General features: G+C 26.5%; 6 protein-coding genes across 6 annotated transcripts; 5 read left to right on the top strand and 1 right to left on the bottom strand.

Moving 5' to 3' along the window:
* Positions 1-217: 217 nt before the first annotated feature.
* Positions 218-1,138, top strand: GO595_008344 (Ser/Thr protein phosphatase; the record flags this gene model as incomplete). The annotated part of the gene is made up of 1 exon (XM_067921908.1): positions 218-1,138. The coding sequence occupies one exon, from the start codon at positions 218-220 to the stop codon at positions 1,136-1,138; it is 921 nt and encodes a 306-aa protein (XP_067771489.1).
* Positions 1,139-2,083: 945 nt separating this feature from the next.
* On the bottom strand, positions 2,084-2,551 carry GO595_008345 (Archaeal ribosomal protein S17P; the record flags this gene model as incomplete). Its single annotated transcript, XM_067921909.1, has 1 exon — positions 2,084-2,551. The coding sequence occupies one exon, from the start codon at positions 2,549-2,551 to the stop codon at positions 2,084-2,086; it is 468 nt and encodes a 155-aa protein (XP_067771490.1).
* A 201-nt stretch (positions 2,552-2,752) lies between these two features.
* Positions 2,753-3,370, top strand: GO595_008346 (small GTP-binding protein; the record flags this gene model as incomplete). Its single annotated transcript, XM_067921910.1, has 1 exon — positions 2,753-3,370. One exon carries the CDS (start codon positions 2,753-2,755, stop codon positions 3,368-3,370), a length of 618 nt encoding a protein of 205 aa, XP_067771491.1.
* Positions 3,371-4,936: 1,566 nt separating this feature from the next.
* GO595_008347 (Phosphatidylinositol transfer protein) lies at positions 4,937-5,734 on the top strand (the record flags this gene model as incomplete). The annotated part of the gene is made up of 1 exon (XM_067921911.1): positions 4,937-5,734. The coding sequence occupies one exon, from the start codon at positions 4,937-4,939 to the stop codon at positions 5,732-5,734; it is 798 nt and encodes a 265-aa protein (XP_067771492.1).
* A 13,943-nt stretch (positions 5,735-19,677) lies between these two features.
* GO595_008348 (DNA polymerase epsilon subunit 2) lies at positions 19,678-21,192 on the top strand (the record flags this gene model as incomplete). Its single annotated transcript, XM_067921912.1, has 1 exon — positions 19,678-21,192. One exon carries the CDS (start codon positions 19,678-19,680, stop codon positions 21,190-21,192), a length of 1,515 nt encoding a protein of 504 aa, XP_067771493.1.
* A 365-nt stretch (positions 21,193-21,557) lies between these two features.
* On the top strand, positions 21,558-21,932 carry GO595_008349 (KH domain containing protein; the record flags this gene model as incomplete). The annotated part of the gene is made up of 1 exon (XM_067921914.1): positions 21,558-21,932. One exon carries the CDS (start codon positions 21,558-21,560, stop codon positions 21,930-21,932), a length of 375 nt encoding a protein of 124 aa, XP_067771494.1.
* Between the last annotated feature and the right edge of the window lie 1,391 nt (positions 21,933-23,323).

Genomic DNA, 23,323 nt, shown 5'->3' on the forward strand with positions numbered 1-23,323 from the left:
GTATTTCTTTAATATTTTCTAATATGTCAATACTTTTTTGATCATCAGAAAATATTGTTTCAATTGTTTGATTTATTTTTGCATCTAAAGTTGATTCAATATAGTTATTTGCTGAGAAAGCAAGATTCATTTTTATTTATGATGGAATTGCTTAACGTATGTAAAGGCACCCTTTAAACCGTTTATTTTCCATACTAAAAAGTGTTAGAAATTGCAAATGGAACAACTTGATCTCGACGCTGTTTTATCTTATCTTCAAGAAGGAAAACATTTGGACGAAAAGTCCGTAACAATGATCTTAATGAAATTGTTGGAAGTTCTTTATGAAGAGCCAACACTCCTTAATCTTCATTCACCAATTACAGTATGTGGAGATATTCACGGTCAACTTTATGATCTTTTTGAACTCTTTGAAACAGGTGGCGATCCGTCAACCACTCAATATCTTTTCCAAGGTGATTATGTTGATCGCGGGTATTTCTCACTTGAAACTTACTTATACTTAGCTACACTCAAACTCAAATATCCAAACAACATCTGGCTTTTACGTGGCAATCACGAATGTCGGGAAGTCAGCAAACAGTATGGTTTTTATGATGAATGCATGAAAAACTATGGCCATGCCGGTATATGGAATCTTTGTCAAGAAACCTTTGATTTATTACCTATGAGTGCCCTTATTAACAAACGTATTTTCTCTACACATGGAGGTCTTTCACCAGATATTGCATTAATTGAGCAAATTCCATTGATTGAAAGACAGACTGAACTTCTTACAAAAGGTCCCTTCTGTGATCTTGCATGGAGTGATCCCGAGCCTACAATCGAAGGTTGGGGAGTTAACACTCGCGGAGCAGGGTGGTTATTTGGGAGCACCCCAACTAACGAATTTTGTCATAACAACAAAATTGAATTGGTTACACGAGCCCATCAACTTGTTATGGAGGGTTACCAATATAACTTTTCTGAAAAAGTTCTAACCGTTTGGTCTGCCCCGAATTATGGATATGTGTCGAAAAATGTGGCATCGGTTTTGAAGCTTGACCAGAATCTAAACAGAGATATTAAAATCTTTAAGGAAAGACCTTCTGATAAGAGAAGAAAACCAGATGATTTTGTTCCTCATTACTTCACCTAAAAAATTCAAATTGAATTCATATTTGTTATGTTATTTTAACATAGATATGTGATTCCTTGATAATTGTAATTCATTTTATAAATTTTATTGGTTAAAATTAATAATAATCGGAATTGCAATTAAGAATAATTTTGTTTCTTTTTCTCGGATTTCGTAAGGTTTAATTGCATCTTAACTTGTAAATTCTTCTACATTTAAAGTTTTTTATATATTTTTATATTTAAAATCATTGTTACAACTATGTTGAAGATGAATATCAATAGAGAACTGAAATTCCATCAACTCTTATTCTTAAATAATATTATTTAAAAAAAATTGTAATGAATATAGCCCCATTAACATGAGAAATAAAAACACTAATATCAAATATTACAACTAAAGTATATTGACTAATGGTTAGCTTGATACAAGAATCAATATCAACAGAATTATAACCAACAAAATGTGTACCATGTGTTTTTACAAAATTACATATCATTCAAAAAATTAATATTATGCATAATTGTAATTGATTGTAAATTTGAAATATCTCCATTAAATAATGAACTATATATTTTATATAGTTATTGACCTTTTTATATATATTGTCATAATGTTATTTCAATCATACTCCAACATCAAGAAACTGAACGAGGAAACATATTAAATCATAATATGATCAAAAGCTGAAAACAAAAATTATTCATAAGTAAATTTTCTTGTTTTTCATAAGTAATATTGATTAAGATTTATATATATTATTATAATATAATATTCTCATTTATATAAAAAGAAAATCTTCAAAAATTTGATAAAATCTTTTCATGTTACCAACAGCTGCATATGAAATTATTTAATTTATTAATAAATTCATTCGTAAAAAGAAAAGTTTGATAAGTTAATGCTTTTTTTACTAAAACATTTTAGTTAACGTTAACTAGAAAACAAAAGAATTCCAGAAAATGTTTAGAAGACTCTGAATTGCTTCTTGTCGGCACCAACTGCACATGGCTTGACAGAAATTACGTTGAAATGAACTGTCTTTGAAAGTGGACGACATTCACCAATTTGTACGATATCACCTTCCTTAACAATAAAGCATGGGCTGCAATGAGCAGGGATTTTTGTGTGGCGCTTTTCAAAACGCTTGTATTTACGGATGTATTGAAGATAATCACGACGAACGATAACAGTTCGCTTCATTTTAGTTGAAACAACAATTCCACGCATTACACGTCCGCGGATTGATACATCGCTTGTGAATGGGCATTTATGGTCGATGTATGTTCCTTCAATAGCAGTTTTTGGAGTTTTAATTCCAAGGCCTATGTTCTTTGTGTAACGTGGTTTTTTGTCGGAACCACGGTATTTCTTTGATGCAAGACATATTTGCTTTTGTTTTTGGAAAGCACGCTCGGTTTGAATATCAGACATGAAAGGTCGACCAAACCGCCCAAACCCCCGTCAGCCGATACGCACAGAGGAACCGTTAAAGTTTGATTTTATTCAATTTTTGCCAAGAAATAACCGTTTTCTAAATTTCCTTCATGATTGTAAAGCTGATAATTCTGTTGTAATGGTTCTGAAATTACTTTTTGAATCAAATAACTGACTTTTTTTTTCTATAAAAACTAAATGAAGAAAGTGAAGGCAGTTCTTATAGGAAATTCAGGTGTTGGTAAAACGTCAATATTCCAAAGAGTAGATACTGGCGAATATAGTGATGACCATGTTCTAACTGTTGGTGGTGCTTACGCAAAAGTTACTAAAACAACAAAAAATGGACAAGAAATTGACATTGGTCTTTGGGATACAGCTGGCCAAGAGCGCTTTCGAAATGTGATTCCTATGTACTTCCAAAGAGCTTCTTTCATTCTTGTTATCTATGATGTTTCTGACCAAGAATCTTTTGATGCTCTTCCTGGTTGGATAGATATAGCTAAAGAGAAGGCTCCAGCTGACGCAAAAGTTTTGATTGTTGGGAACAAATGTGATCTTGAAAATACACGCGTAATCGATTTTACACAAGCTCAAAATTTTGGAATGAAGGTGGGGGCTGTTTTAACGCTCGAAGTTTCAGCAAAAACACAATTTGGGCTTGATGTTTTATTTCAAGAAATAGCTAATCTTAGTGAAGAATCATCTGAAAATAAGCAAGAAGTAGAGGAAGATGTGAAACTTGAACCTGCTGATCCCAATGAAAGGAAAAACAAAGGAAATGATAATACTCGTACACGGCAGCAATGCTGTTGAATTAATCTTTCCATGGCTATTACATCAAGTACTTGATACCAAAAACTATCTCTTAAGCTAAACTGTTTAACTAATTTTTGTAGCTTCTTTTTATAAGATGGAGTTCGTTTGTTATCGTATCTATCGTTATGATTTTACTCAGAAATTCAATAAACATTTGAATTAAATTTGATCGTTTTTGCCAGGTAAAGTCAAAAAAAAATTGATGCAAAAAATCATTTTCATCATTAACTTCTTCAAAATTAAAAAGATACTGTTTACATAGAAATTATATTTAATGATTACTTTTAAGTCAATTCTATATTTCAATAACATAAAAATAAATATGATCATAATTAAAAAAATTTTATTAATAAATCGCAATGCAGATTAATATCAGAATTTAATAACAATATGTAACATATGACAATATCATTAGACATTTAACATGTTTTGCCTAAAAATTTATAAACGTTAATCGTTGCCAACTAACTTTTTATCTTCATTAGTACTATCATTTAAGCAATTAACAAAATGTTTTGTTCTTAAGGATAAAGTTGAAATTTGAAAAAAGATTCACCAAACATATCCTCCAAAATTTGGAAATGTATTTGTCATTAGACTAGGTTGATAAAACGATGAATAGTCCGTTGAGGTGTTATGAAAATTCAGAACTTTCGTTGGTAATTGATTATTTAACATTTTATCATTTGGATTAGGAGGGTCAAAACTAGATATAGGTGGGAGCTTTGGTTTTGATAGTGCGCTCTCTTTGAGTGCTGTGTTTTCTTGAAATCCAAATTCAAGTTTTGCAATGGGAATCGAATTTTTAGACTTTAATTTGGTCCACCTATTTTTCATGCTGACGTAAGACCTAGAAGGGAAGAAAGTTTTGATTTGAGCCCATTTTGTTCCAAGTTCATTGACTTTTTGATAAAGAAGTTGATCTTCATCTTCTGTCCATGGATCTTCCTTAATTTCTGGTGAAAGGTAATTTATATATCTTTCTCTGCATTGCCTTGCTTTTCGATTTGGAATAAATTTGGATATTATTGACCATTTTTGACCGTATTTTGAAACAAGAGAGATTAATAGAGAATCTTCAGCTTCTGTGAACTTTTGGTGTTCTCCTGGAAAAAGAGGTCGCGTTGTAAGGCCTGGTGCTGGAATCAAAATAATGATAAAATGAAACTTGAACTAACGACTTTTTCAAAACATAAAATCGGTCATTTTCTATCGGACTCTCTTTTTGAACGATTCGAAATTTATAAATTATTCAATCATTTTAACCTTGAAATTCGGTTGCATAACATACAGCACATGAACCAAAAATTAATCAATTAGTTGCATTTGATTTAATTAACTTGCGCTAGGCTTTTTTTCGGCATGGTTAAACTCAAAATTCTTAAAAAGTTAATATTGAGAGCAACAAACTCCGGTGGGTCATGAACCCGTTCATTAAAAACCTCATATCAGTATTGAAATTTTCAATTGAAGCAAGTCAGAAAAATCCATTTTTATGGTAGCTTTTTACACAAAATTTCTACACCGGGTGTTCACATGAAAATTGTCGAGTTCCGGATTTTCATGCCATTTCAGCTTCCTTGGTGCCGTGCAGCAGCCAAGTATGCAGTGAATAGGCGAACTACAGAAGAATCTGGGAATGGTGATGGATTTGAAATCATCGAAGCCGGAAATTTTGAGGAAAATGGACAAACTGGACGTTACGTGCATCGTGTTCTACATTTTAAAAATCAAATTCCTTTTGCTATTCGATGGGCAATTCCAGAAAAGTATACATCTATTCATGAAGATAATCGAAATTGCTTTCCTCACTACAAAGCCAGCTTTAGAATGCCCAACCTTGGCGATGATTTAATTTTTGAAACTGAAACAAAACACTTTGAATGCAAAGAAGGAGAAACAATTGAAGAATTTATTAATAATAAATTAGTCAACGTAATGAACTTCAATGAAAAAGAACTAGCCGAGAGACAAATTGTTTATCTAGACATTTTAGATGGGAAAGAATCCAAAAATAAGGAATTTGATATTCATGGTTTTTCATTTGAAGAAGGTGGAATACCTCCATTTCCAACAAAAAAGTCACCAAGTGACCAAACTAAGCCACCTAAGTGGCTTGATGGTTATCACGGACCTCTTGTTTGCATTGTCAAAACAGTTAAATTCCATCTTAAATTCCGCGGAATTCAGTCATTTGTTGAAAAGTATGTCACACAGTCTGTGATTCCTCAAACATATCTCGATACCCACCGCTCAATGCTAATATGGATAAACGATTGGTTCCATATGACAGAAGAAGATTTAGTAAATCTTGAAAACCGTACAAAAGAATCACTAGCTCAAAACACATACGAAGAATGAAGAATCATATAAAATAAAAAAATAATTTTATCTTTTTTGAAGATATTTCTTTTTTGAAATATACTCTCAACTGAACCATCTTTGGATCAGAGAGCATTACAGCTTCATGTTTTTGGAAATCCAATAAAAGGATGAACCGTATGCGGCTCGATGTTCTCTTACAAATTTTAATATATATAAATATATCCCTACATTATAGTGTAGAGCATTTGAATTGCATATGGTTCAAAATCAATTTTGTAACTAGAAATTCATTTTTAAGTTTAAAGAATTTTACAATTGACAAAAAGTGGCAGCACAGCCAAACTTCACGTGAAGTGACTTAACTTTTTCTGTCTTTATCCAGAATTTATTAATTAAGTCTATATTTATAAAATATACAAAAAAAAATGTAGTAAAGAAACAAAATAATGATTAGAAAAAATGATATATTATGAAAAACTGAAATTTTGGCACCTCAGCACCCATTCAATTGTAACGAATTTCATTATGTAAATATCAGAACCTGGTTCAACATTAATAATTTCATTTTGTTCTATTTCTTTGACATGAATTCAATCCAATTTTTAACATTTTCAGTATTATTTTCACCGATAATTGAATTCATTTGTAGTTTGGGTTTAGTTCATATGCAATATAAAATAGGATTCCAACAATTAAGAAATTGAAGCCATTTTTAAATTATATGGAAACTTTTTCAATGTGACTTTTTCAATTAATTTTAAACGTCGACCATGGTCCATCGATCATGGTCATTAATATTAATGCAAAGATATCTTAACAATTCTAACTTATTATGACAATCTATTCTCTTTGTTATTATGTATTGTTAAGAATTAGTGAATGTTTAAACATTCGAAAAAAGAAATCATCAAAGATGAAGAAGGGAGAATTGTACTTATGATTCCAGTCTCTAAAACTGATCAAACTGGAAGAAGAGTTCAAGTTTTTATTGTAAATTCGAATACAAATTATTCACCCTTCCAATGGTTAGAATTATGGTTTTCAACAAACAATTTTAGTTCAGATGATTTTATCTTCAATATAACAGAGAGATCTGTTCGTTACAACCTAAAATAACAATTAACAAAATTAGGCATTAATGCCACAAATTACAGCACACATTCATTTCGGAAAGGTGCTGCACATCAAGCAGCTAAAGCAAAAATAAATGATTGCCAAATAAAGGCGATGGGCCGTTGGCTTTCAAATTGTTACCAAACATATCCATCGGTTCTAATTATCGAAGCTAAAACCAATGTAACCCCGTTCATTTAATGAACGAATTTGAGTTATTTTTGTTTATATAATTATATTTAAGGTTAAAATTAATTGAAAAAGTCACATTGAAAAAGTTTCCGAGAATTGTATTATATGTCAATATAAATGCACCTTTTACTTTCTAAAATAATTCGGTATTTTTTTAATCTCTTCAATCATAATATTCATGTAGTATAAAACTTTCGTGATTGTGACTATTTCTTGACTATCTGATTCTAATATAGTATTTTTGTGTTTGCTAAATGATTTTCGAATGCATTGTAATTTGATAAGTATAATTGCGTCTGTTTTTTGAAAAAATGAGAATATAAGGAAATGTAGTTACTGAGGCATTAATCATCATACAATTAATTGTCCAACGTGCCTCTGAATCTTTTGGTATTTTTTGAACAATTTGCTAATATGAGAAACATTATAAGTAAGGAAGATTTAAGCAATTTGATAGAAAAATTCAAAAGCATCATTTGAGTAAATTCCACTTTTTGAGCAATTGCCATTCGAATTGTCTCCATTGCTCGGAGCAAGTGATACAATATTATATATCATGGAAAACATTTAACTAAAAAGCAAGTTGGTTGTGATGTAATAAAAAAATTAAAAATCAGATATTTGAGAAATACTGTGAAAGCTTGTGGTGTAAGTTTGTATGGAATATCATTTACAACGATCAATGTAAGAAAATCATACCTAGTTTTTTGTGGGTCATACAAGATATTTGTAAATATTTGTCTGCATTTATGTTTTTCTATTACATGTTTATTCTCATTAAATCTATTATAACAAATTGAACATTGGTAAAATTTAATGATTTTTGTTTAAACGGACCTGCAAACAAGCAGCCAAAGTTGTTTAATAAATATTGTTAATTTGGAGCTTGTATCGCAAAAAAATTGAGGAAACGAAATACCCACAACAATTTAATAAATAATTGAAAATTTTTTTATGTGATAACACCGAATTATTTTCTAAATTAACGCTCTCGATTTTGATTGGGGTACCTTGTACTCCTTCGACGGTTATTAATTATTTTTCACTATGTGACGATCAATAATCGTCAAGTAGCATGTCAAGCTTTTTACAAAGAGCCCGTCGTGATGATTCAGAAATAAACGGTTTTGGTACAATTAAACGCAAAATTAGGAATCAAAGATTATAGAATAAATACTATGGGTTGCTGGATGAACTCAGAATATCAAATACAGCTGTTACGATATTTTTATAGCTGCTGGTCAGTCCATCACCAAAAAAAATTCAAACATAAACTCATTTATTGCTCATTTCCTTATAATTTTTTTTATGTCGACATAAAGAAATATGTTATTGACAATTTCAACTTTTTGAATTGGGCAACAAATAAGATCTAACTCATTAATGAATCACTTATTAGTAATTCATGTAGAAAATTAATTTGTAACACATCTTGAGTATAGGAATAATTTGATGATTTATCATACATTGTGGCCTATGAATGGTCTAAGCTTCAGTTGTCCACGTGGTTTTCAACCATTCTTAACCTACCAAAAAGATCCCCTGGAGGTTCATTGATTAACTGAAACGCAACATTTAATTTTGAATGAATCTTCCCTCAACTGTAGTTTTAATTGAAGCATTATTTGGTTCAATGAAGTTATATAAATCGATCAAAAAGATGAGTTGCACTGGATACAACGTTATATTATAAATGGAAGTTATTTGTATGCAAATTCGCCAAAAATTCAGCTGTTGCATTCAATTTGATGTATAGCAATATTTAATACATCAATTCACTTTACCTAAATAATTTTTGATGGTATTAATCGTATTTCAGCTTTTTCTGGTGAAAACTTTTAACTTTGTGAATCTAATTTACTGAGTACATTCAAACACACTCAAGACTATTTGATAGACTATACTGTCATACCGCTGCCTCTATACATTAAAAAATAAATATCGCTTATTATTTACTGTACTGTCTATTAAAATATTTTGCTTTTGTTAAAGAAAAATGAAATAAAATCGAATATTCAAATAATTTTATTTTTAAATATTTTTAAATTCTCCTTCTGGAGGACAAAAAAATGGCCACTTTTTGCTCTATATTTACTATTTGCCAAAATCAAGATGAAGAGGTGTATAAAAATTAATGTTTCTATCTGTTAACGTATAACTAAATTGACGGCTGACACCTGCTTTATTTAAATGAAATGAAAATGCTAACATAGCTTTCTGGTTCATTTGTTACTTGACCATATAAATGATGCAATAGGAACAATAGACATATTTTCTTTAGAGTTTTGAATTTTCTGGTGGTAAGTATTCTTCTAGAATTATGACAGTTTTCCTAATTTAAATAAGGATTTAGAAAAGGTGCAACCATTAAAATATTCAAATAATTGTATCTTTTATATTTATCTAATTTTCTCAAAATACTATTTCTAAAAAATGAAGCAACTTCCCATTAATTATTAAATTGTTTTGATATATTGTAAAGCTTTCTTCGAGTTCTATCATAATGAAAGCCTTCGCTAAGGAGATTTTGTTTATTTGAAAAAATTACAATAAAATTATACTTCAAAAGTTGATAATTCGATCAAATTATATTCAATTCACAATATTTTGCAAAAGAAATAAATGCTTTAAATGGTTCTATCTGTAGATTTTTTTTTATTTTTAAATAATAGTCATATTATGTATACCATATAGAAATATTGGCACTGAAATGTCAAACTCACTGCTCAATCTTTCTATCAATTGCTCTCTTTATCAGCAATCTTTCCTGGGTTAAGCTTTTGATTTTTTTCTCATTTTAATATATTAATTAATTACACACAATATTCTCAAGTAAGCCTCTAATAATATTTAAAAAACTTGAAAGCACGACGAAATTTGTCAAAATTAAAAATGAAAAAAGTGAGATTAAAAAGTCTTCAAATCTTAACATAGTTCAAATTACAGATTCATTCTAGATGACATTGCTGTTCATCATCATCCAAACAACTTTTTGCGGAGTTTTTGATCGTTTTAAAAGTGAATAAATTTTAAAAAGGTGATTTTTAAAGTTAACATAGTTCAAATTAAATTTCTAATGTTTCACAAGTGAAGAGTGAATATTCTAAAAGCTCTACAAGCTCAATTATCTCGAATATTCAATTTTCAAATTTCATCAATTTTTCCGATTATCATTTACATACAAAACAGACGAATAAAAGCTGGTATCTTTTAAGCTCCTCTTCCTCTTGTAAGGAACTATTACCTTAAATTGTGTTTTTTGTTTAGATTTGCTTCTTGTTACAAATTTATATCAAACAAAGATAGTCAATTCTCTGGTTCGAAGTTTAATGGATGAAACAGAAAATAATAAAGATCCAAATAATTCAAAACAATTAAACTTGCCCAACGGGAAAGAAGAAGGGACAGTTCGACGTCTTCTTTCTAAAATTAACATTAATCCAATTTCGTCTGATACATTATTAGAATTAAAAGAATTTGTATTCAAATACCCCATTTCAGATTTAGAATTACGAACAAAATCAATCAAGTCTAGGGTTGTAAGTATATTAACAGAACTTGACATTTCACAAACAGATCCAGAAATTAATCAATATCGAAGTAGTTTATTAGAAATATTAATTATCATTAATTACAGACTCACGCGCGAAGGGATTAACAATGATTTTCTTAGAGTTTTCTTTGATTTGATTTCAGAAGGTTCATTAATAGATATGACCAAAGCAATTCTTATTTTAAGAAATTCGTTTGAGAATCCAAAAAGCATTGATAAATCCACTCTCCAACGCCTTAGTAGTCTAACAATAGAATCAATTATCAAACGAATTGATTTTTTGAAAATCAATTTCCGATCCATTAATCATTTATATCATTTTCCATTTTCGAACATTTTTACGATTATATCGTATTGTAAGAAGACATTTAAAACGCAAAATAACGCAATTGAGGGTCAATTAGATTCATGTAATGAATCACTTTCAAATGATTTTTTTGATGGAATAAAACATTTTTGGGAATATATTCCAATTCTATCAATTAAATCACGAATAATTCATTCATTAATGTTATGCACTGACACGTCGAAACGTAATTTAATTGATTTCTATGTTCAGTTATTTCAAATCTGTCCGAAAACTTATAACACATTGTTTAATGATATATTATCATCTTTTTATATATATTTATCTAAAGAAAAAGAAAATTTGGAAGTAGAGAAAATAACTTCAAATATTTCTTTCTTTTTAGAAACATTAAATTCATCAATTGAAAAACAAATAATTTTAATTCCGATTAAATTCTTAGAATTTGTTTTTCAAACACAAAAATTTACAGAACAAATTATAAAACAAATGACAAATTTTTCATGTAATATTCTTTATAAAAAAAATAAAATTACTGTTAATAGAATTCAACAATTTTGTAAATTTAATACGTATTTAATTAAAAGCTTTATATATTCACAAAATTCATTTCAATATTTTTTCGATTTACTTCAAACATTTTCATATATTTTTGATTTCTTATCAAAGAAGTCAAAAGATTTAAAAGTCGAAACAAATATAAAATATAAAAATTTGTATTCTTTTTTCGATAAAATAATTTTAATATTTGATACATATTTTAAGATTTTGGATATATTTCATCGATGTAATTGTTCACTTAAGATTTTACAAACAAAAAATGAAATGAATAATTATCAAAATCCATTTAATGAAATCGAAACCAAAAAAATTCATAAAATTTATATTAAAATGATAATAACATATTCACATATAAATCAATTATTTGAATATTTCAAATCGATTTTTACCATAAAAACTAAACAAATTCCAAATGATTATATTCATATATTAAAAATATATCATTATCAAATAAAAATAAAGAAACAAATCGAACGAATTTTCATGTATAATCAAAAAATTCATAGTTTTATCATTGATTTATTTAATGAAATTAATCCATTTTTATTAGTTAATATTTGGGAACAATTATTTCATTATATTTTGAAGACAAAAGAAAAAGAAATTTTCGAATTTACAATTTTTTCAGATATATTAACTAATTTACCATTAATATCAACATTTTTTAGTAATTATTTTTGTTTTTTTCATGAAAATTTATATTCAACAAAACATATTCATAAATTATTAGAGTTTGGTATAATTTTATTTGAAAGAATACTTCAAAAGAATGAAACGAATAATAAATTATTACCTGAAATTATTATCAAACAAATAATAAAAGAAATACAAAAATTTTTTAATATTATTAATCAATTTCTTACTGTTTTTATTGATATTCCATCATTAATAATATTTTTGACTAATTTGGTTAAATATATTGTAATAATATTAAAAAGAGAAATAATACTTCAAACAATAATTACATATGAATTTATTGAAAATCTTTTTTTAGTTTGTTATAATTGGCCAACTTGTTATAAATATTTAATAAATTTTATTTCATTTATATGTAAATATTTAACAAATAAAAAATTTATTTCTGTTTTAGTTTCAATGTCATATTTCGAACCAAAAAAGTCACTTAAGTTAATATACTTAATATTAAAGAATAATCCAACACTTAAACTAAAAAAAGAAATAAAAACTATTTCCGAAGTTTCATTAAATTCGATTAATTTTATGAATGATAAAGAAAATAATGAAATTTTTCTTAAATTTCTTCGAAAGAATCCAATCAAAACTTATAATAAATTTCCTAAATATAAACCAATTTTTATCTTTAAATCAAAAGATGGAATTAATCAAATTGAAATTGATTCACAAGATTTTATGAATGCAATAAATAAAGTGATTAATGATTCGGATGAATCTTTAATTAATTTGATTATTACTTGTTTAAAATCAATCATTGATCCAATGAATTCATTAAATATTTTCTTTGATAACAATTTTATTAATCCAAAAATATATTTTCAATTAGTTTTAGCTGATATTTTAAATAATTGTACGAATATAAATAAAATTTCTAATTTATTAATAAAACTTCAATATGAAATTGGAAATAATTTATTAACAAATGCATTGTTCTTCGTTTCAATTCTTCCTTTTAAAGAAATACTTCCAAATTCATTGTTTAATATTTATTATATATCTTCAAAAGAGGATTTTATACTTTTTTTTGATTCTTGTATAACTAATATCGAATTGAATAAAACTTGTCAATTCTTAAAAGGAATTTTACTTGTTCAACATTGTGTTAATGAATTAGATTTTGATTATTTAGTATTATTAAACATAACTCAATTTTTAATAAGAATTTTATCTGAATTTCAAATTAAAGAAGAAAATGAAAATTTATATTCATTTGTTTTTGATGAAATATATTATTATCCAAATTTTTATCAAAAATTAATATTTGATGTTAAACATTTAATTAAAGAAACTAATGAAAATTTACAAGAATTATTAAATAGTTTTTTATTTAATTCAAATAAAATGACACAAATTTTAATTGCGGAATTTATATCAAGTTCAAATATTTCTATTAAAGTTATTGATGAATTTATTAATAAAATATTTAATAATGAAACAATTAATGATTTTATGAAACTTCAAATGATATCAATTATATTACAATGTTATCCAGAATTAACATTAAATATTATTAATAAAATTGATAAAATTTTAAATCATTATAAATCAAAATCTAAGAAATTTGATGATAATGAAAAACAAATATTAATATCAATTATATATAATATATCATCATCTGAATTAGTAGAAATCAACAAATATTTTACATTTATTGAACGTATTATTGATAAATTTTATGAAACTAAAATATCATCAAAAGTTATACCATATTTACGTGATTTATTATCGAATAATAAATATCAACAAATATTAAAAACTTTATATTATAAATTAAATAAAGATGGAATTGATGATATTAATAATAATCAACAAATAAATTTAGCAAATTGGATCGAAATTGTTAAATATTGGAAAGTTATATTTTCAACAATTCCTTATAAATTTGTACAATTTACGAATAAACAATTTTCACTTTTTTGTAAAGGAAAAATAGAAATTAAACAAAAAAAGATACTTAAATATATTAAATCTTTTTGTATAATAACATCGAATATTAATTATGTTCAATATTGTCTTGAAAATGATTTTTTTAATTCGATCATTGAATCATATTTTTTAATGTTCGAAAGTTTTAATTCTTTAATACCAGAAAAATATTATAATTATTTGATTAAGTTATTAGAAAATTGTGATTGTGAAGTTATAAAATATATAAAAAATTTTATTACAAATGAAAAACAGTTTTCAATAATATATTTTGCGTTAAAACAAAAACAATCAGAAAAACTTTTAAAAATCATTTTTTCTAATAAAGAATTCATTACTGAAATTTATAATAATGAGAATAATGATAAATTGAAAATAATATTTTTTCTTTTAATTAAATATTTAACTAATTTAGATTCAGATATCATTAAATTATTTATTAATATAATAAAAATTTCTTTTGATTGTCAATTTCAATTTTATTATGAAAAATTCATTAAAATTATTATGAAAAGATTTAATTTGTTTTATGAATACATATATGAAATAATTTTAATTGGTATTAATTCGGAAGATATAATTAAAATTAAATCTTTAAAACCTTTAATAAAGAAATTCATAAAATATCCAAACACACAAATTACAGAAGTTTTAAATCAAAATTTTACAAGCAAAACAAAATTAATAAAATATTTTGAATATTTTTTAATTCCTTATATAAAACGTCATCAAGAATATCTTCAATTAGTAATCGAATATTATCAATATGATATATCGAATTATATCCAATTAATATATTTATTTACATTAAATATTAATGAATATGAAATTACTTCATTAGAAATTTCTTCATTATATAATCAATTAGATGATGATTTAGATAAAGATTTAACTTTATTCATTTGGTCGAAATCAATACAAAATGGGAATTTCGATGAAATGTTTATAAATTTAATGGATAATATTAATGTTCATATATCAATACATATACAAAACATTTTTAACAATTTTAAAATTCCTTTAGGTGTAAACATTGAACTTATAGCAGAAAAACTTGAAAATAAAATTAATGAATATATTAATCAGCCAACAATTATCATATTTTTATGGAAATTTCTTAGGAATAATATGTTAAGTTTTAAAAACTTTATGAAACGATTTTGGTCATTAATTATAACACAAATTACATATTTAAAGTTTTATATAAAGAAAAATAAATTTCAACAAGTTGTTGATATTATTGAAATATTTACATATATTTTCACTAATAATAAATTACCAAATAATCAAGATCATATAATTCCTTATTTTTCGGATTTAATAATTTATTCGATACAAATATTCGATGAAAATTTTGAATCACAAAAATATTATTTATTAATTAAATCACTTATAAAATTAACTTTAACTTTTGAATCACAATTAAATACAACGAAAAAATTTTTTGATCTTTTTATCGAATATTATGAAAAAATTGACAGAATTCATCAAAACTTATCAAAAACTAAAGGAAAATCACAAAAAATATTAAATCAAATTAAATCATATCAATGTTTATTTGAAAGTTTTATCCATTTCATACCAAAAATGATAAAATATTCAATAACATTACCAAAGACATTTAAATATCAACAAATATATAATATATTAATACAAATTGCACATAAAACTAAAACATATTCACATCCAATCGCATTAATATGTTTATATTATTTAGGAAAATCGAATCATTGCCTTAAAAAAATCAAATTATTACATGAAAATGCTAAAAAAGGTGAATTTGAATTAATATTTTTTCCATTTTTTTGGAATATTTCAATATTTTCTGATTTAAAAAATAAATTTTTAATTTCATATATTATACAAAAAACAAATAATGAAATTAATGATCAAATATATCAATTTATATTAAATTCTTGTTATCAAATAATTTTTCTTAATCCAACAAATCAAATTATACAAAAACTTTTTTTTGAAATTGATATATCAAAAAATTCGAATTATTGTAAAACTTTATTATATAATACATTTATATCAAATCCACAAAAAACTTCAATTTTGTTCACATATTTAAATAAGATATTAATAAATCCAAAGTTTTCCGAATTTATACCAATTAATATAAATGAAAAAACATTAAATTTTTCATTACCAAATATCACAAAACTGATTTTTTGCAATAAGAAAAAGTCTTCACCATATTTAACTGATTTTATCCAAGTAAACATTGAAACATTAATCAATGAAACTAAACTAATTAATGGAAATTGTATTCCTTTATCGATATATTTTCATCAATTTTTACCTGATGAAATAACATATGAAAAAGTTTTATTAATTGTCAAAAATCTTCGAAACATTTCATATTATATAAATGAACTTGAAACAAAATTTGAAGTAATAAATGAAACGCAAATTAATGATTTATATTCAGGAGAAATATATTTTACGAAAAAACAATTTTTACATCCATTCGAATTATATTTACATCATGGAATGACTTATCATTCATTAATATCAGCAAAAGAAAAAATAAGTTTAATATGTAAAAATGATTTAATGAAGTTACAAAGATATGAAAATTTATTTCCACATTTTGATCAAGAATTTATTTGTTCTAATAATATAACAAATTATGAACAAACAATAAAAAATGCAATAAATTATTTACCATCAAAACAATTAATACCTTTTACGGAAAGTTTTGCATATTATTTTTTAGTAATGAAATATATAAAAGTTATTAAATCATTAAACAAAAATAAAAATATTACATTTGATACACAACTTTCACATTTTTATTCGCCTGAAACACATAAATCATATTTAGAATTACGTAATTCATGTTATACATTATTTAAAATTAAGCCGAAATCTGAACTTGAAACAATTCATATGAAAAATTATATGAAATCATTACATCAAAACTTCATCGAAAATAGACCACAATTATCATCTGCTGATGAATTACTTTCTAAAGACAATGACGTAATTAATTATACCCAAATTGTTCTTTGCTTTTATAAGGAAATTAATAATAAAAATTGGAGAAATATATTCGAAAATATCGTAATTAAAGCTTTAAGGAAATGTCCGAATAATAATTTGTTCATTTGTTTGTTATATTCGCTCCTAAAAAATAAAAGTTTTGATTTTAATGATTGCTTAGGAAAAATTCCTTTTAATTGGACTTTTATTTTCATGAAATTAAATAATAAAAATATAAATTGTTTGTTACCAAAAACATTTTATATTTCAAATGAATTTTCTTCTTTATTGAATTCGTTAAAAAATAAATTATTAACAAATAATAATTCAAAGAATTTTTGTGGTAATGTAAATATTAAAAATTCGTTGGCTCCTCTCTTGAAATATAATGAAAATATTTTATACATTTTACCTTTCGCTAAAATTATTTCGAATTCAAAAATTTCTTTTTCAGTGATAACAAATAACGGTAGAAAAGTGACATACGTGTTAACCACTGAAAAAGTTTCGAAATTAACTTTTTCATCGCTCGAATATTGCTTGGATTCTCTATTAAAAAATTTCGTGGATACGCATAGAAGAAATCAAAGAATTGGAGTCATCCATTCAATAGAGATAGAAAAAGGTTTATGGTTGACACAGACAGACTTTAAACCTTTTGGTAAAATTAATATTCAACATAACTCAAAAAAAATAGCAATTAATTGGAATACAATGTTAGCATATAGATATGCTTCACTATGCACACTTCAAATCATGCTAAATGGTCAACCTTTCAATAAGAAATCTTTGATGTTCGAAAAGAAATCGGTCATTTTCTCAATTTCAAACATCAAAAGAGAAAGGCAAAAGAAAGCAAACCTTTATTTAGCAGACAAAATCAGCGATAACATGGGCAAAGTTCTCCTTTTTGGACCATTTTGTTCAGGGATAATTTCATCGTCACTTTGTTTTAGTTACCAAAAGGAAAAAGTTGATTTTTACCTTAAAATGTTACTTAAATATAGCGAAAATGAGATAGAAGAAACTAATTCAACAATTACAAATTTCTCGATATCTGACAACCCAGTAGAAAAAGTATACGAACAAGTTGCTGAACTGATAAAGAATAGTACTACGGGAAAAGAAACTGATTTTACATCATTTTTTTAATTTTTTTTTTTTGTAAACAAATTTGTTAATATCAATTTTTTTAATATTTTCGTTAATATTAAAATTTGTAAAATAGTTTTTTTATATATTAAAAACTAAATAAATATTAATTATACATTAAATGGTTAATAACATAGGACAACTTAGAAGAATGGTTGATATGCCATTAAATGATTTATCAGATTCAAGGAATGAAAAAGAAGTAAGTGATTCCATTTCATATTTTTTGGAAAAATATAATCAAACACAATCAAAAATTACAAATATAAATTATACACTTGATTCTATTTTAAAATTAGATGAAGAATTAGGAGGATGTTATGATCAAACACGTGCAGGGGACATTCGAACAGAAATAAATAATAATTTATCAATGATTGCAGCTACAGCAAACACTATAAAAATTGATCTTGAAAGTATGCAACTTGAAGTCGAAACAAAAAATAAAGAAGATCCAAATTCACCTGAAGTTAGAATACAAAAAAATCATTTATACTTATTAACAAATAATTTCTCTGATACAATACAACATTTTTCAAGTGTTCAAACAGAAATTAAAAATAAATTTGTTAGACAACTAATTAGACATTATAATATTGCTGGAATTCCATTAGATGAAGAGAATGCAAATGATTTACTTAATAAAACAGATTCACCCGAAATGCTTCAATCAAATATTTTTGTGTTAGCAGGAGGAACACAATCTCAGGAAGTTGCTAACGTTTATAATAAAATTGCTTCTAGACATAAAGATATTTTAGAAATTGAATCACGTTTAAATGATTTGCTTGAGTTATTTGTTCAGTTTTCCATTATAATAAATGATCAAGGTAAACAAGTTAATAACATATCAAAGAATATTCAATATGCAACAGATTATGTTCAAAAAGGTTCAAATGAAATTGAGAAAGCTAATGAAGCTCATAAAGGATCTGCAAAATGTCATATAATTATTTTTGTTGCATCATTTTTGGTTTTAGTTATTGTAATAATTATTGCTATTTTTATAACTAAAAGATAATTTAAGTAAAAATGAATCATTTGAATAATAAAATAAATAAATTTTAGTTAAACTTTTCATTTTTTTATATAAAATCCAAAATTATAAAAAAAAATTTTAAATAAAAGAAATAAATATTTATAGCATTAACATTACTTTCTTTTTTCCAATAATGAATTTAAAAGTTTTTAAATAAAAACAGATTTAAATGCAAACATAAGCGCTGTTCAAAATATTTTAAGTAATTTCCAAGCATTATTTTCCTTATTTAAAGATAAATTTTATATATGTTATTAATAACGAATTTTTTTCATGTTTCTCATATTAATGGTATATTATATATATTGTAAATAGAAACAGCAAGGTCTCGTAGCTCAGTCGGTAGAGCGTTGTGCTGATAACGCAAAGGTCTAGGGTTCAAGTCCCTGCGGGACCATTTTTTTTCTTTTTATTCAATATCAATACGTTTAGTTTAGAACAAGAAAAAAAAAATGAAAAGCCAAGTAATTCATCGCGAATTTGCTGCATACGGACTTATGTTACAAAAAGACGCATCTATTCTTTTGTTAGAAATTCTGAAATCTTCGTCTAATCCAGAAGAATTACTTCAAACAATCCTTCAAAGAATTCCTAATATCACAACTGATTCTTTAATTAATAAGCAAATCATCGAAGAAGTCATAAGTTCTATTAAAAAATCTGATACACCAACACATCATATTTTTGGTTTTCAAAATGCCTTTGAAATACCCAAAACGACCTTTGATTCCACAGAACGGAGCATTACATTTACAGAAACGCCAAAGTCACTTCTTGGCAAACCCAAAGACAAACTTAATGTATATTTAGAACGATATCAAATTCTTAAAACATGTTTATTTCACACACCTCTTTTCCAAGCGTCCACGATTTCATTTGGGCTTGGGAGTAGTAAATCTCTCTCACTCACGAGCATAGCATCACTTATCAGCCTTGAAGATTCTGCTGTTATTATCCTTGGGTTTATAGATTGCGATGGTGACAACTTAACACTTGAAGATCCGACTGGTATAGTTTCACTAAATATATCCAACATTAATCCTGCCAATGGAATTTTCGCTGTTGGGACAATAGCACTTGTTCAAGGAGATTATCACGATAACACTGTTTTTTGTTCACTTATTGGGCATACACCAGCAATCGATTATAATACATACACCAACTTGTTTTGGAAGCTTCCAACAGATCCTTTTGGGTGGGATCTTACGAAAGATGCGATTACTGAATTAGATGAACTTTCACATACAGAACATGCAGAATCACTTGTTTTGGTTTTTTCTGATGTTTGGATTGATGTTCCATCCGTTGTTGATTCATTTAATTATGCATTATCACAATATGATCAATCACCACCAAATATTTTGATCATTTGTGGATCATTTGTTTCACGCCCAATTGTTTTTGATCAATATCAAACATTTGTAAGGCAATTTTCTAAATTTTCTGACGTGATTAAAAATCATCAAACAATTTATGAAAATACACAAATTGTAATTATACCATCACTAAACGATGTTGGCTCTCCTCACGTGTTTCCAAGGCCTTCTTTGCCTGATACATTCGTTTCAATGCTTCCAAACGCTCATTTCATGTCAAACCCGTGCCGAATCCGCTTTTTGAATCAAACGATAACCGTTTACAGGGATGATCTACTAAAAAGGTTCTTAAATTCAGCAATCATCCCTGTACCAGATACAGAATCACATAAAAACATGTTGACAACTATAATTGACCAAAGGCATCTTTGTCCTGTGGATTTAGAACATGCACCTATTTCTTGGCCATACGATTATACAATGAGATTGTTCCCACCTCCTGATGTACTTGCTGTGTGTGACGCAACACCTTCGTGGGTGGAAAAGTACGCTGGTTGTTGCTCTTTTAATCCTGGACAATTTGGAAATGATGGAAGTTTTATTCAATATTTCCCTTCAACAAAGAAAGCAGAAGTTGTAGTATTAAAATAGATTTGAAAGAATTTTATTAAAAACAAAATCTATTAGTTTTGTGGGAAATTGGGCGTAGTATTTTGAATTTGGTTGAAATAGTCTTCTGTGAAATATGAGGAATATGGAATTTCTTCATCCAGAGCTTTCTTTTGTACACTTCTAGTTAAATTAATATAATTCATGTATGATTCATATACTAATTTTTCGCTTTTTGTTTGAGATCGCTGATAATTTCTTTGATTCACAATCATATATGGGTAATGGTTAGGTATTTCTGATGGTGAGTACATAGGAACTTTAATGGAAATATCATGAAATTCCAATTTTTCCATTTGGAGATTGTCTTTAACGTTCATAACAGCCATTGGAACCGTTTATAACTTATGGAAGACAGAAAAAAAGATTTCATTCCTTTCCGATCAAGAGAAACTCACTGGGGCCCCATCAACTATCGCCCTCTAATTCCAAATGTTGCAACTGTTCTTCCGCCAAATTTACCAGAACCTCTTCTTCAAGCATTAATGCTTAGAATGCAATATGAAGAAACTCAATATAAACTTGACCACTTAGATGAAGAAGCAGATTACGTTGTATGGAAAGAAAATTCTTTGGACATTAGTACATGGTCTGGGAATGTTGCAGATGCAAAAGAATCTAGAGCAAAAGAAGTTCTTTTCGAAGAAACTAGAAAATATGCAAATTCCTTTGAAGAAATGTTTCCTACATTTCTTCCTTCGCCAAATGAACAAACTGAATGATAAATGGACTTCCCTATATATAAATAAGAAATGCTTTAAAATACATAAATAGGTTAATCGTTGTGAGTTACGCGTTAAAGTTTTTAAGGTTGATCATAATGTTCAAAGCATGTTGAGTGAAGTTTGAAAATAATTTATGAAAATTTGTTATATAAATAAAAATATGGGGAAAAACATGTTTTTCAGGTAGCTCATGTTTAATAGTTATAACTTTTTTGCTAAAACAATAATTGTAATGATGATTCCATAAAAAATCAAAAACGGAATCCAAATTGAAAAAAAGTCTTTAATTGAAATAGACCTTCCACTCACGATCAATTTCAAAATGAGTTTTACCGTTGCACATGTTGTCCAATTTTTCCAGCAACATGGTTTTTTGAGATTAATACGATCTAAAATAGTACAAACAAACAAATGACAATTTGAGCACAGCATGCTATAATGCATATGGCCAAACTCTTCTTTAACTTCTTGAATTGCATTATCAAGAACATTGGCTTCAATTTGTAATTTGAATTTTTGTTTTGGATCACCAAAAAGCATTTGACCTTTTCCTACTGTGCACTCTCCTTGGAAATCATATGCATCCCCATTTGAATCACAAATTCCCACGTGTCCTATTGCAGGACAAATCCAAGACAGCATAGGAATTGTTGTCCATACAACACAACAAGATAGATCGGATATTGTTTTGTCGTTTAATGGCTCATCAATATCATTATTCAATTTTTCCATTCCTAGAGGATAAACTACTGACCCCTTTTACACTTTTTCAGAAGTTTTTAACCGGCATTTTATTCAATTTCCCATGACACTTTTCGAAAAATGGTAGCTATCGGATTTGTATCAGTCAATTGCATTCTAACTCACTAAAAATTGAATTATTATCAATTGATAACATGTGCAGAACGTTCTTAAGTAAACTTGATCAAAAATTCGCAATATATATTTTTTCCCTGTGAGATTAGCTTTATCACTTCTAGGGGCCTCTGGATCATAGATAACTCATATTAAACTCAGATTGCATGCAACAATTAATTATAAACGATATCCATTCAATTATGTGGGGTATCTTTTTTGATCAAGTTTATATAATCAGTTTTGATGCCTTATCAAATTACTCCAGCTGATTAATGCCAAAAATTAAAAATGGCTAATAAACAAAATTACAACAAGTGACTTCCAATGTTTATGTTCATTTCAGAAGATGAAAATGCAAGAAATCAAGTTATATCTTTGGCAATATAGGCATCAAGAATGAAATCATTATTCGTATATTATATTACTGAACTGAACATTATAGGGTATCCAACCCCAATTATAATCATTAGATTATTATAAATTAAAATCTTATAAGGACGTATTTGTGGATGAGATCCGATAGATGACCA

The sequence above is a fragment of the Histomonas meleagridis genome (genome assembly GCF_020186115.1).
Source record: "Histomonas meleagridis strain 2922-C6/04-10x chromosome Unknown contig_67, whole genome shotgun sequence".
In the NCBI taxonomy this organism is placed as follows: Eukaryota; Parabasalia; order Tritrichomonadida; family Dientamoebidae; genus Histomonas; species Histomonas meleagridis.